The sequence below is a fragment of the Myotis myotis genome, unplaced genomic scaffold, assembly GCF_014108235.1.
Source record: "Myotis myotis isolate mMyoMyo1 unplaced genomic scaffold, mMyoMyo1.p scaffold_m19_p_13, whole genome shotgun sequence".
Classification (NCBI taxonomy): Eukaryota; Metazoa; Chordata; class Mammalia; order Chiroptera; family Vespertilionidae; genus Myotis; species Myotis myotis.
Window position 1 is genome coordinate 49464272 of NW_023416317.1, and position 15807 is coordinate 49480078.

Here is a 15807-nt window from a genome sequence, read left to right on the forward strand (position 1 = left end):
TTTCTATCAACTATACATATTTTTATGAGCATAGGGTTATTTTGCCCATAAGGTATTTTATTCAATTATAAAAAAATTGCCCTGTGCCAGGTTTTGAGAGCATGCCTTCACAGCTGGAGAGAGAAGTGTATGTGATATCTCTCCCACATTCCCACTAATGGTAATTAATGGCTCAAACCAATGCTTACAAGGCAATTGCTCCTGAAAAGTCAATGCTGAGTTCCAGATAATCAACCATTCGAGAATCAACTTACTTTCATGGTTTTTATAGCCATATTTTAGGAACTGCATTACGCTACAGATTAGAGAAATGATTTCCTGTCAAAGGCCATCCTCACTTCATCTTCCAGAGCTGAATTTCTGGGTAGCAGTTAAGAACATAAAAAGGGCCCTAACCGGTTTGGCTCACTGGACAGAGCGTCGGCCTGCGGACTGAAAGGTCCCAGGTTCGATTCCGATCAAGGACATGTACATTGGTTGCGGGCACATCCCCAGTAGGATGTGTGCAGGAGGCAGCTCATCATTGTTTCTAACTCTCTATCTCTCTCCCTTCCTCTCTGTAAAAAATCAATAAAATATATATTTTTTAAAAGAACATGAAAACGGGGTTAGAGGGGAAAGCGGTCCTAATATATGGTGACAGGAGATTTGACTTTGGGTAGTGAACACATGGTGCAATATACAGATCTTGTAACACAGAAACCCAAACCTGAAACCTATATGTTCATGTTGACCAATGTCACCCCAATAAATTTAATAAACAACATGAAAAGGACTGAGGAATCAGAGAAAAACATGCTCTATCTCTCAGAATAAAATACCATCAGTCAGTGGTAACCTGTGATATTTTTATTTTCAGGAATTTAAAAAAGGTCATCTCTCAAACTCTTTCCCAATGTAGCTCATGAAAAGTATTTCCCTAGATCAGTGATGGCGAACCTTTTGAGCTCGGCGTGTCAGCATTTTGAAAAACCCTGACTTAACTCTGGTGCCATGTCACATATAGAAATTTTTTTGATATTTGCAACCATAGTAAAACAAAGACTTATATTTTTGATATTTATTTTATATATTTAAATGACATTTAAAAAAGAAAAATCAACCAAAAAAATGAGTTCGCGTGTCACCTCTGACAGGCAGATCATAGGTTCGCCATCACTGCCCTAGATACTCCTAATCTGTACCTAAGGGTAAATATCCAGGACAACATATACCCAATAAAATTAGAAACACCTGATATCTAACAAATCTGTATTATACCACCAGTGGCATAATTACATGAAACCTAGCCCTCCCAACTAGTGACCAACACTTTCATTAGGTCTGGTGCAGCATCCCCCAATTCCAGCCAATCTAAAAGTCTGTCTTCCTTCTTCGCTAACACTTTCTTATCCTTAAAGGCAAACAAACTGAGTCGAATCCCACTTGGTTTAGACAGTTAATCTTAGTGGGTTCCTCTCCGATTCCCTGTGAACCAGTAACCTAGCCAGATTTATAAGCTCAAGAGAAAAGTGTACACCTCTGTCTAGGCCAGTGGTATGCTGATGGCTTGCTCAGGCATAAGCAGGTTTCCTGCTCTGTGGCTTATGATCACTAGCCAAGCACAGGCCATTTCCATCCTGGATAAGCTACTGTTCCTTTCGAACAGAGGTTGGGCCTTCCTCCCCATGGCCTTCCCAGAAATGGCATCATTCAAGAAAAGTCTCTCTTGACCTATTTCTTTCCTCAGCTTAAGAGGATCAGGAAAGATCTCCCTCATTCTGATAAAAGCCTTCTTTACCAACGTCTATGTTGAGATCACCCGTTCTTGGTCCATATCTCATTGGTAAATGAATATGGACCATCTTTCACTTGTTTCTGTCTCCCCTTTATGGGACCACTTCCACAGGCTGAGCAGCTTCCCTCACAGTAACAGGGTCAGAGCTGTCTCAGAAATCTAGAGGCTACTTAGCACTACCTCAAACTGCTGCCACTTTCAAAATGACAGTGTTTGGAAAAGCATCTAAGCCAACTGATGAGTGAACATACATGATAATTTGGGAAGCTAGGTGAGTGTAGTAAGGGAAAGACAAACACTAACTTAACAAATGGCACCTCAAGGTATGAGAGTCACATGAGAAGAGAGGAGTGGCAAGCAGCAAGGATTTATCTGAAAAGCAGGAACTTCCTTTCTACCCTGTACTCCCAGATGCCCACCTGGAGTAGGCTCTGCATTCTCCAAGCCCCCACATATATTTCTGGAAATACTCTTATGAGGGCAGCATTTAAGGCTACTTCATCCTTCCTTCCAGGAACTATACCTGCCCCCACTTCTCAGCCAGATTCCTAGCCACTATTTCTTGAGAAACTGCCGTTACCTCATGCCAGGTTCATTCACCACTGTGAAGTTTCTGATGTCTGAAAAGCACTGAACTATGTCTGAAGAATTTTCCACATTCAATGCATTCATAAGGCTTCTCACCAGTGTGAATCCTGTAATGTTCGCTAAGGTGTGCATACTTGCGGAAGGTTTTCTCACACTCACTACATTTAAAGAGCTTCTCACCAGTGTGAGTTCTATGATGTTCAGTAAGAGATGAGCTATGAGCAAAGGCTTTCCCACATTCTTTACATTTATAGGGCTTCTCTCCAGTGTGAATTCTCATGTGCTGAGTGAGGCAGGTATTCTGATTGAACCCTTTCCCACATTCATTGCATTTATAAGGTTTTTCTCCAGTGTGACTTCTCTGATGCCGAATAAGACAAATGCTCTGAATGAAAGCTTTACCACATTCACTGCATTTGTAGGGTCTCTCCCCTGTGTGAATTCTCTGATGTTTCGTGAGTGGGGTACTCTGAGTAAAAGCTTTGCCACATTCTTTACATTTATAAGGTTTCTCTCCAGTATGAATTCGCAGGTGTTTAATAAGGGATGGACTCTGACAAAAAGCTTTTCCGCATTCCTTACATTTATAGGGTTTCTCTCCAGTATGAATTCTCTGATGCTGAGAAAGATTTGCCTTTGTTTGAAAAGTTTTCCCACAATCATCACATTTATGGGGTTTTTCCCCCGTGTGAATTCTCTGATGTTGTATAAGGTTTGAGTGTTTACGAAAAGAAGAGCCACATTCATTGCATGAGTAAGGTTTCTCACCAGTGTGGATTCTCTGATGATGAATGAGGTGTGTATTCTGATTGAATGCCTTCCCACACCTATTACATTTATAAGGTTTCTCTCCAGTGTGAATTCTCTGATGTTCAGTGAGATGTGAATGACTGCGGAAGGAATTCCCACATTCATTACATTTATAAGGTTTCTCTCCAGTGTGGATTCTTTGATGCTGAGTAAGAAATGATCGGCAACGAAATGTTTTCCCACATTGCTCACATCTGTATGGTTTCACTTCAGTGTGAATTCTTTGATGCTGGACAAGGAATGAACTACAACTAAAGGCTTTCCCACATTCCTCACATACATAGGGTCTCTCTCCAGTATGAGTTATCTGATGTTGAGTAAGGGATGAGCTCTGAGTAAATGTTTTTCCACATTTGTTACATTTCCAAGACTTTTTCCGAATGGAGAGGGTTGAGCATTTACTTTGATTTGAAATCTCATTGGTGTGTATGCCACTTGTCTCCCACTGATGTAGACTATCTTCTGTAGAAACCCTGAGATGAGTAACAAGGCTTGAGGTCAAAAGCAACCTCTTCTCAAAATTATATTCTTGGCTCATCATTTTAGGAAGTGCTTCCTTTCGGATGAAAGTTATTCCCCCAAAACCTTCTTCCTGGAAAAAGCATGACCTGGGCACCTCTTCAGGAGAGTTTTCCTTGATGCTCTCACATGCATATTTTTTTCAAATGTAGAATCCCGGGATTCATCCTCTTGGAGCCTGTTTCCTACTGTCCCCGGTGACTCAATTTCAGAGATATCCTGCTCTGGAGCAGACTTGTTCACCCAACCTGAAAGAAACCATCAGAATCAATCTCTCTTATGCATGGCAAAGTGAAGGCCCTTGAAGTTCTGGGACCTAACTTTGCAGGTCTCAGTAAAAAGCAAGTGGGACAACTAATTCAAAGTTGCAAGTGGTAGAAGAGATCTGTATCAGGATAAGGTGATCACCATTAATTAGGAATTCCATGGAAAGGGCAGCTACAGACACCCAGAGAGTGAGAGAACCAGAGACAATGGAGATAAGGGGAAAATAACAAACAACAACAAGCTAATGATTAGGGCAAGACAGGAAACATGGATGTTTTATATCTAAAGAATGGAGGATAGTGGGAGAATGTAAAATGGCAAATCCTGGGAATGAAAGAGATAAAATGAGTACAGGGGAAAAGTTGTCCCCAAGAGATACCCAGTTCTATCCCCAACGACCCTAAAGAGATGATAGTTTTATCGCCTGAGCTTCATTCAGTTTCTCTTGTAAAATTTCCAAAGCCCTGCTGCTTCTCCCACTGGTTGTACCTTGCTAACTCACCTGGAAAAATCTCTCTTCCAATCTCTCTTTTCAGCTCCTTGCATATTCAACATCCACAAATCTTCTCCTTGCTTTAATTATAAAACACTTCAAGGTTGGAAAACTGGGAGCCCTGCTCACAGGGAAACAGGTAGAGATGGGATATCACTGTCCCAGTAGACAAAAATGAGAAAGAGCTGTTGCCTAGGGAGACTAAATGACTCACACAAAACTTGTCAGGTGAGCAATGTGACTGCATCAACAAAAATCAGGGTTAGCCTATAGCATTCTAGGTTCACAAACTCCATCTGTCAATTCTCCAAGAAGTGACAGCTAGACAGAATGATATTATAACAAACACTCAAGTAATTGATGAATAATTAAGAATATTATTTATAAAGATAATTAAGAAGTGGACAGAAATATTCAAGTTAATATGTATCTGCTGTCCATTATACAATAATTTGTATGAAAAGTCAATTAATAAATTGAGAAGTTGTATGGGAGTCACAACAAGGCTAATGCATTAGTCTGATCCAGCCCTGCCGGGGTAGCTCAGCAATTGAGCATTGACCTCTGAACCAGGAGGTCATGGTTCAACTCCTGGTCAGGGCAATCTCTCCCTCCCTTTGTGAAATGAATAAAAGATATATTTTTTAAAAGGCTTCAGTTTAAATAAAACACTTTGTAAAGTAATTTTTTTACTTATAAAAGAGTTGAAAAAATAAAAGTAGTTTCTGTTGTTTGGAATGTCAAAATTCCAAAAGCTTATCCAAAAATATCTCTTCATATTCTTCATATAACCTTGACATGAGAAGTAGAATTGGCAGCATTAATTCAAGGAAAACAGAGACTTTTTTTTATATATACCATAATTGAAAGCTCAGAGGCATGAAAAAATAGACTGTGCCTGGTGAAGTACATAATCAGGCTGGTCCTGTGGACTTCTCAGGTCTGCCACCAAGATACATGTCCTTGACCAGAATCGAACCTGAGACCCTTCATTCAGTCCATGGGCTAATGCTCTATCCCCTGAGCCAAACCAGCAAGGTTGAAGAATCAATTTTTATTTTAAATTGAAATGTTTTTAATGCTAAAACTTAAGTCCAGTAAAGGTGCAGGGGAAGGAAGTTTCTCACACATTACCGGTGGGAATGTAACCTGGTACCATCTTTCTAGAGGTATTTGGGCAATAAGTATCAGATCTTAAACTTGTAGATTCATTTGCATTTGTGACACAGTGATCACCATTTTGTGGGTGTATGAACTAAGAAGAGAATACTCATTATGAGTATACAACACCTGCAGTGTATCTCAGAAGATGCTCAAAGTTATGGGTATATGTAATAAAAATGCCTATATTGTTTGGCCCACTAATTCCACTATTAGAGCATTCTCATAGTAAAGTAACTTTCCAGAGAGGAAAATGACTGAATCCTTTCATTAACTGCTAAAAAGAAGAAAAAAGCCCTGCAATGTTGTAGGAAACACAATTTTCTATCGATGAGACACCGAGGCTTAGCAAATTATAGTATTTCCACTTGGTAGAAATTATATAGGCATTAAGATTAAAGTAAAATATAAAAATAAGTGACCAATTGGAAAAATACTTATGGAAAAATGCAGGATATTCAAAATTCAAGTACAACATAACATCCTATATGTTAAAATATACATATGCCTAAGACCAAGAAGGAAAATTAATCTTCAATCACTATAACGATACAGTAAATTATGAATGATTTTGCCCTCTAGTTCCCAAATTTCTTCAATTATCACATTTTGTCTTATTTTTTAAAAACTAACTTAAGTCTCTAACTATGTATCACACTGTTAACCATGATCATCTCTGAGGAATAAGATTATGGTAAAATTTTGCTTTAAGGCCTATCTTTTTGCAACACTTGAAAGTATTCCAACCAAATAAACAATTCTTCTAATGAGAAGAAAAGTGAAAAATATAATCAGAGAAAAGCACAAAGATTTATGTACAAAGATCATCCTCTTACTATAATTGTAAAAAAAAAAAAAAAAAAAACAGGCAAAAACCACCAAAGTCATATAAATATGACATATTTTGGAACTATTAAAAATCATGTTTTCAAAGACAATTCATGAGAAAATACAATATATTAGAATAGGATACAAACAGTAAAACAAAAAATATGCACACATATACCAACATTAGTAAGCATTCAATAAACAGAAATTATTATTAATACACAGATATTTACAAACACACACACAAAGGATGGAAGAAAACCCATCAAATGCTAACACACCGATCTCTAGGACATTTATTAGGTTACTTTGTCCTTTACACTCTCTTATATATTTCACTTTCCCTACAATAAACATGCATTACTTTTATAGTCAGAGAAATCATTCTTTTGAAAATGACAGATCTCACCATAAAATAAAAACAAAAGGTAGATCCAATGGATATGGTATTGGCCTCCCATTCAGAGTAAGATTAAAGTGGATTAGGAGTCAGGAAACTTTGCTATGTCATAGCCCATGTAATTGGGCCTACACGATAGGATATTTAACTGAAAAAAGTGACAAATTAGCCGTAACCGGTTTGGCTCAGTGGATAGAGCGTCGGCCTGCGGACTGAAAGGTCCCAGGTTCGATTCCGGTCAAGGGCATGTACCTGGGTTGCGGGCACATCCCCAATAGGAGATGTGCAGGAGGCAGCTGATTGATGTGTCTCTCTCATCAGTGTTTCTAACTCTCTCTCTCTCTCCCTTCCTCTCTGTAAAAAATCAATAAAATATTAAAAAAAAAAGTTTAAAAAAAAAAGGTGACAAATTACATAATGTACATGAGTTCTTCCAGCTCTAACATTCTGTAAATCCTAGATAAATGACTTAATTAATGTAAAACATTTATGGCGATCTGCCACAATATAAGCACTCAACAGGAGTTAAGAGTTATTATGTTTAATCCTAAGGCCTAAAGAGAAAACAGGTTGGAGACAATACTCCCTTCTCCAACTGTGGATCATCGTAGCTGTCAGCAGTTTGTTTCTGTCAAACTGCAAACTGTTTTCTGTAAAGGGCTATAAAGTACGTATTTTAGTCTCCTGTTTAGGTTATATGGCCTCACTCTCTGTCACCACTCAACTTTGCCTTTACAGTCTGAAAACTGAACTAGAAATATGTAAACAAATGAACTTATCTGTTTTAATAAATCATTTTTAGCCCTGGCCAGTGTGACTCAGTGGCTAGAGTGTCGGCCTGTGCACCATATCAAGGGTACTATCTTGGTTGCAGGCTGATCCTCAGCCCCAGTTACAGGAGGCAACCAATCAATGTCTCTCTCTGGTGAGGATTTAAAAAAAAATTTTTTTTCATTTTTTATTTTATTTTTTTACAAAAACATGAACCACAGATGACCTACTCCCTGGGAATAAATTCCTCAGAAAGGAATTACAGGTGTTTCCACAAATGCCTAGTGTGGAATAATCTGAGTGTTGGTGATTTTAAGATGCTAAAAAGACTCTGTTTGAATCCAGACTTGGGCTTCGATGGGTATCATACTGAAAGGTAAAAGGAAATAAGCTTTAAATAGTTTCACCCTGTTAAAAGTAATTGGGAAGCTACAGGAGTATAAAACACAGCAGGACTCTTACAGGCACTACTGGAGAGGACTCTGCTGGCATTCATGGAGGGATACCTTGACTTCGACTTTTGAAGACTCCGCCGGGTGTGCTCTGCCTTTGCTGCTGCAGGCACAGAGAATACAAGTCAGATATCATGTCACTGAGTCTAAGACACTTGACTGTTCCTAAGAAAATGAAAAATCACTACCAACTAAACTATGGTATGAGTACAGATGGTAAAAAATAAAGAAGTACAGATGGTGAGGCTCATTCTGATATTATAAATATTAAAATGTGGGAGGAAACAGTAATTGGGCGTGGGCTTCACCCTCTACCTTGTAAGCTTTCTCCCCACTGCCATCTCTTCATCCCCTCAAAAATTAGCTGAAGTGTTCTGGGCAAGCCAGGTAGCTTTTTTCAAGAATTTGAAACCACAATTCTTTCACTAAGATCACACTTACATGTACTCTTCTCTGAAGCCCTTCTTGAATTGGTCAGTTGGCCAAGTACCATTCACCGAGGCTGCAGTTGCACAATGGATTTATCTCTGCTGCAGCTTTCGGGCATTTACTAGCAACTTATCTATTCTCTGTACCTCAATTTCCTCTTTCAAAACTACAGATAATAAGTTACTGAGAAGGTTAAATAAATTAGCACAACTGTTTCCAACAGTGTCACAAACACGCGCGCGCGCGCACACACACACACACACACACACACACACTTCCAGACCGGACGTATCTTCTCATTTGGCAGGCGCCAACGTCACTCTTTCTATGACCTGAATTCTGCGTAATATTTGGCAATAAGCAGATAGTAAAATTTTGATGGAAGACATTGACGTCTGCATACATGCTGTAACATACAATCTGTCAACTGAGCCTTGGAAAGGAAGGCAAGGATTACTAGACAGTCTAACTTCAGAGATCAACCAACAGCCTCTGTACCCCGTGAATTACATAACCAAGGTCTCGACACCCTCCACCGCGTGGGCTTAGCAGTACCTGCCGTCTCCTATTCCACGGTCCCTACAAAGCTTCTGAGCTGCAGGACTAATTGGGGGAGTAGGTGGTATCCAGACCCAGACCCGGGGTTTCGTTTCCGACCATTTACCTATCACTCAATCACCCGTTCGTTCACTCCATCTTCTCAAGCGTCTCCTCTGGGGTGGGCCCGCGGCCGGGTGCTGGGGCCCCGTGAGAGCAGCGCTGAGGCCGCCGGGAGAACGAGGCCGGCGCAGACAGCAATGCCGGGAGAAGGGGAGAACGAGGCCGGCGCAGGCTTTCTCTATAACCTCCGGCCCTCCGCCGCGCTGACACCCCTCTCTGGGCCCCGCCCTCTCACTGGGTTCCCGGAGTTGCCCCGGGGCGGTTACTGCGGTGCCAGCCAGGCCTGCAATCCCCGGGCGCGGAGAAACCTGCCTCGGCCGGAAGTGCAGTGGCGCGGCAGGAAGTGCGTCACCAGCGGCCCCGACACCCTCCCCCTTGCGCATCTCTAGGAAGCAGGAGGAGCATCTATCTCCCCAAAAGCCTTAAAGAAGGAAATTTAGCCCTGGCTGGTTTGGCTCGGTGGATAGAGCGTCTGCCTGCAGACTGAAGGGTCTCAAGTTCGATTCCGGTTGGGGGCACATGCCCGGGTTGTGGGCTCCATCCTCAGCGGGGGGCGTGCGGGAGGCAGCCAATCAATGATACTCTCTCATCATTGATGTTTTTCTCCCTTTTCCTTCCTCTCTGAAATATGTGAAAATGAATTAAAAAATAAAATTTATTTTTTTAAAAAAAAGGTATTCTGACCTGGTTTCCCTCCAGCTGCATCCTGATATCCCAGAAATACTACGTTGTCCCGGAACGCAGTGAGGACCTCGTCCCTCATTAAACTGTAGATGGGGCATTAGGGCGGGAAAGTGTGCTGGGTAGGAGTCACAATGGACCATCTCTGTAAGGGACTAGTAGATCCCACCTGCTAAAAGCCCCTGATGAAGAACCTTGAATGATCTACTTTTTAGTTAGAATAATGGACAAGTTTCCCAATCTAGGCCCCCACACACTGAAGTGTTACCTGAAGGGACAGTAAACACCGTTCACCACCCCACCCCAGCCTCTGGCAGCCACTCCAGCCCCAACAGCTGTTGGGTTCAAGGGCCATCTAACTGCTCCTGCCACACTCTTACCTCCTTAGACATCCCCTCACAGCTGCTCTGGCCTCAGGGTCACAGAACCATCTGGCTCCTCCCTTAGCAGTGGCTCCTTGGACTTCATTCTAAACAGATTCTACCTTGGTTGACCCGAGTTATGGCTTCACATCTTCCCTCTCTGACCTGTTACCATCCCCTCATCAGCCAAGGCCTCTGCTTATTACTCTCGAAGTTTTGGGTGAATATGTAACTCTCCCAGCAGTGGTGACGGATTCAGCCCAGTTCCCGGGGAAGGACTGTGCTAGACTGACGCCTTTGCTGGCTTCAGTCTCTGCCCAGTTCAGGGCCCACCACCACCAGGGGGCAAAAAGGAATGGCTGCTCAGAGTCTCCGGTCCACATCTATGCCAGAAACTGTACCCCCTGATCAACTGTGAAAGTAAAAATGTCTTTCCAATCAACTAAGGCTTCGTTTTCTTTTACCCATTCCGACCCTGTCCTCCAGCAGAAATATGGCAGGTCTGTGCAACTAGGCAGCCTTTCAATGGTTACAAAGACATTTCAAATCCACTTCATCCTAAGCTTAAACCCGAGTGGAGGTCGGGGGAGAACTGATGTTCAAAAGGGTTAGGGATCTGTCCTGGGCTGTTGATGAGTGAGGGGCAGGGCCAACCTAAAATGCTGCTTCCCCACCACAAGGTCTGAGAGACTCATCTTGTCCCGAAACATGGCCTGGTTTATGCCCCATCCACCCAATGCCAGATAAATCAGCTGGGCAGGAACGGAGGGTCTCAGGGTCTTGGAAGCCACCCAAGGATGGTCTGCTCCCCTCCTTTTCAACCCCTTCTGCCCCAAACACACACACACTGTCTGATTCCTTTCCCTACCATGTCTCCACTCTTCCCCTTCCCCATTGCCTATATTTCCCTTGCAGGCCCTGGCCTCATCCCAAACACTCCCATCACTCCCCATCCTTGTTGCAGTCTCCTCCTTCCCCTCACTGACCTCAGGCTACAGCCTCTCCTTTGTTTTCCCTCCCAAAGCTTGACTACAGCATCATCCTCCCTACCCATCTCTACCCTCACACCCCTCAGCATACCTTTGCTCCTCAGGATCTTCCCTTTTCCTCCACCAGCTGCCCTCTCCCCTGCCATCCCAATCCCCACCCCATCTCTAGCTCACCAAATGAGGAGACGGGCTCAGTGAACCTGCCAGGGCCCTGGCTGCAGGCTGTTGCTGGGCAGCTCTAGGGAGGTGTCTTCATCTGAGTTCCTCCCACTGAACCAAGGGGAAAAGGGGCGGAGGTGGGGCCAAGACCCAAAGAGGTCCTTACTCCAAAATGAACTTCAAATGGACCTACCTCAAAGTAGACTAGTCAAAGGGTTATGCCATGGAAACTTGTATAGTCTTGAAGATGGGAAGTCTTTGATTTGACACTAAACTGTAAGTATTAAGGTAAAAGGACTAACTATAAACTGGGGAAAATATTTGCAACACATATGGCAGATAAAAGAGTAATTTCTTTACTATAGTTTGTACAAATCATTTCTTAAACAGATCAACAACCCAACAGAAACTGTTAAAGAACATGAACAAGCAATGCAAATTCAAAAAGAAAATATACATGGCTTTTAAGCACGAGACACGATAGCCAGTTTCACTCATAAATGAACGTAAAACATGAGGGCATTTTTCATTTATCAGATCAGAAGTCCAAACAATAGTTTTACAGAGGACTCAGGGAAATGGGCATTTTCATACACATACTGGGAACCACAGTTGCATTTCTATTGAAGTATCAAATGCCCTTACCCTTTATCCATTTATCCTGCAAAGTGGCACACATACCAAAGGAGAGTGTGCCGGGATATTCAGCATGTTGCTGTTGTCATAGGAAAAGACAGGAAAGAAACTACATGTCCACCAACAGGGCACTCGCTACATGAATCACAGCACATCCACACAATGGAAGGTCACACAGCAGTGAAAAAAAGAATGAGGTAGATCTTATATAGGCTAATATAGAAACATCTCCAAGACATACGAAAAAGCAAGGTATAGGCAATGTGCATCATAAACTCCTGTGTGTAGGGAGGGGGTGTGATACAGAATATTGCAAATGCATGGACTATCTCTAGAAGGATCATCAATTTTTATTTTTATTTTTTACTGAAGTTATCTCTGGGCTGGGAGACTTACTCTTCACTGTTTGCTTTTGCACCACAACTTTAGATAAGGAGAGGGGTCCCTGGGGACACACTGAGGAAGTAACTTGGGAGAAAGGGGCTTTGGCTTCAGAGTTGTTCTAATCCTGACTGTGACTCCTGGCTTTGTAAATGGGATAAAAAGACTTCCCTCCTGAGGTGAGGGTTAAATGAGATAAAAGTCATATGGCATTTAGCATGGTGCCTAGCACACAGGAGCCCCTCAACTAATGGGGTGGTTACAACCTTGGGTTGCCTCCCTCGTCTCCTCCCAACATCACAGTTATGTTGGCCACTGTGAACACACAGGGTGGCCTCACTGAGGCCCAAGGAAGCCAGGGACGGTCAGGTCTGGGCAAGGCCCCATTTGTCACAGGTCACATCTCACCAGGATGTGGAGGCCTGGATTTCTGGCTTGGGAATTTTGCTTCTTGCCCCTAAGGCCTACTCATTCCATCTGTCCTTACTCTGACCCCCTGCCACTGATTAGGTCAGAATCCCACGGTCTCTTCTGGACTCTGACAAAAGCTGTCTGTGTGGTCTCCAGGGTTTCCTTCACCAGCCAAGCCTCCACACTCTGCTGCTCGCTCTACATATTCCACACTCCACCAGAACATCTCACCACTCTGCACAGCCGTGATCTTCCCCTTTTATTAATTCCCCCTTTCCTGATAAAAGATTCAGGCTCATTGTAAAAAATGTAGACAATACAGGAAAACTTAACCACTGTTAATACCCGATGTACTTATTTCCTTCAGATCTTTTCTATGTGTGTACAATTAAGAAAACTGGGTCTCAGTCCCAGCCAAGTAGCTCAGTTGGTTGGAGCATTGTCCCAATACACCAAGGCCACGGGTTCAATCCCATGAGGGCACATACAAGACACAACCAATGAATACGTAAGTAAGTGGAACAACAAATTGATGTTTTGCTCTCTCTCCCTCTCTCTAAATTCAATAAATAAAAATTTTAAGAAACTGGGCTCTCTTTTAATTTTGTAGTTCTGCATAATTTAAATGTTCTTTAAATTATGACTTTTAGTGACTGCATAATTTAATCATTCTATTACTGGTCACTTTGGTTGTTTTCAATGTAAAATAATAATTGACAGCCGAAACCGATTTGGCTCAGTGGATAGAGCGTCGGCCTGCGGACTGAAGGGTCCCAGGTTTGATTCCGGTCAAGGGCATGTACCTGGGCTGCGGGCACGTCCCCAGTAGGGGATGTGCAGGAGGCAGCTGATCGATGTTTCTCTCTCATCGATGTTTCTAACTCTCTATCTCTCTCCCTTCCTCTCTGTGGAAAATCAATAAAATATATTTTAAAAAAAATAAATAAAATAAAATAATAATTGACAAATATATAAAGCATTGTTACAATATTCACTTTCAGGATAACTTTCTGAAAGGGCACTACTGTATCAAAGCATAGCAACATTTTTTTTTTAATATATTTTATTGATTTTTTACAGAGAGGAAAGGAGAGGGATAGAGAGTTAGAAACATCGATGAGAGAGAAACATCGATCAGCTGCCTCCTGCACACCCCCCACTGGGGACGTGCCTGCAACCAAGGTACATGCCCTTGACTGGAATAGAACCTGGGACCTTTCAGTCCGCAGGCTGACGCTCTATCCACTGAACCAAACCGGTTAGGGCCAACATTTTTTTTAAAATGGTTGAGCTTTCCCTAAAATGATAATGGGTTAAAATGGTTCAAAATGTATGAATAACGATGATGGGATAAGATAAGCAAATTTCTAGAAGATAGAAAATGGGTAGGTGATCACTGAGAAAGCTGGGTGGAGGGAATACCAGCTTGGGACACTTGCTGAGGGCAATACAACTGAAGGAGGTAATACAAGTGAAGGGTGGGAGGGAAGTGGGGCTGCAACTAAGTCTGTACTAAGCCTTGATACCCTTCCCTCCCACTCCTAGAGAAGCACTTACAGCATCCAATCTCCAGACAAAAACATCAGAGAATTTTTTGCTAAAGAAATGTAAGAGGCCCAGACAAAAGATACCTTCGTTCTGGCATTTACAGGTTTCGGGAAACAACTTGCTCCCTACCAGTCATTTTAAAGGGAGCTAATCCCACTCCCACTGAGAGGTCTGGACTGGGCTTTCCATACGTACATACAAGTGCATCAGTAAAAATCATCATGTATTTGAGGAAAGTCCCCAATGAGTGAATAAGACAAAGAGACAAAAAGGACTCAGGCAGGGCATGAAGGGGGTGAGGTAATTCAGGTGACAGGAGAGGTTTTGTTTTTTTTTTAATATATTTTATTGATTTTTTACAGAGAGGAAGGGAGAGAGATAGAGAGTTAGAAACATCGATCAGCTGCCTCCTGCACATCCCCTAATGGGGATGTGCCCGCAACCCAGGTACATGCCCTTGACCGGAATCGAACCTGGGACCCTTCAGTCCACAGACGGACGCTCTATCCACTGAGCCAAACCGGTTTTGGCCAGAAGAGGCTTTTAAGAAAACTCTTGCCCTAGCCGGTTTGGCTCACTGGATAGAGCGTCGGCCTGGGGACTGAAGAATCCCAGGTTTTATTCTGGTCAGGGGCATGTACCTTGGTTGCAGGCACATCTCCAGTAGGGGGTGTGCAGGAGGCAGCTGATCGATGTTTCTCTCTCATCGATGTTTCTAACTCTCTATCCCTCTCCCTTCCTCTCTGTAAAAAAATCAATAAAATATATTTTTTTTTTAAAAAGAAAGAAAACTCTTAATTAGAATACTCAGATTTGAGAGGCATCTCTAAAATGAGGATAGTATGCTACAAAAAGAAACAAACATGAAAAAACTTAAAAACTAAACTAATTACTGCAAAATTGAAAAAATCACTAGAAAGGTTGAAAAATAATCAAAGTACTCTACCAGAAAATGGCAAAAGACAAAGAAATAGAAATAATCGAGAAAGTAGTTAAGGTTCAATCCAGAAGGTCTAACATTTGATTGACAGGAATTCAGGATTAACAGAAAGAGTAAAAATAGGGAAAAAATATATATGGAAAGGAAGAACTGCCAAATAACACAAGAAGAAAATTTCCAAGAGTAGAAGTACCTGAGTCACTAAATTGAGAAATTCCAGCAAGAACGTTAGGGAATTGAGTACACCCAGGATAAAGTGGAGACTTTAAAAGCTTCCAGCCTTAGAGCGAGGGAACAGGTCACAATGATGCAGATACTACTTACTGATTATCAAAGAAGTACGACTCAGACTGGAATCAGACATCCACAAACTCCTGAGGAAAATTTCAATCTAGAATTCCAGAGCCCGTCAAACTACCAATCAAGGTGAGGGCAGAGTTTGAGACATGGCTATGGTACTGGCCTCCCATTCAGAGTAAGATTAAAGTGGTGAGGGCAGAGTTTGAGATAGTTCTTACATTTATAGGGTTCTCTCCAGTATGAAT

The 15807-nt window shown here is 42.1% G+C and overlaps 1 protein-coding gene across 1 annotated transcript; it reads right to left on the reverse strand.

The window, feature by feature from the left end:
• Positions 1-1069: 1069 nt before the first annotated feature.
• Positions 1070-9537, reverse strand: ZNF502 (zinc finger protein 502). Its single transcript, XM_036333103.1, is given in 4 exon segments — positions 1070-3835; positions 3838-3942; positions 8077-8166; positions 9160-9537. Coding segments are annotated over 3 exon segments (1605 nt in total). The 5' UTR covers positions 8111-8166; positions 9160-9537; the 3' UTR covers positions 1070-2369.
• Between the last annotated feature and the right edge of the window lie 6270 nt (positions 9538-15807).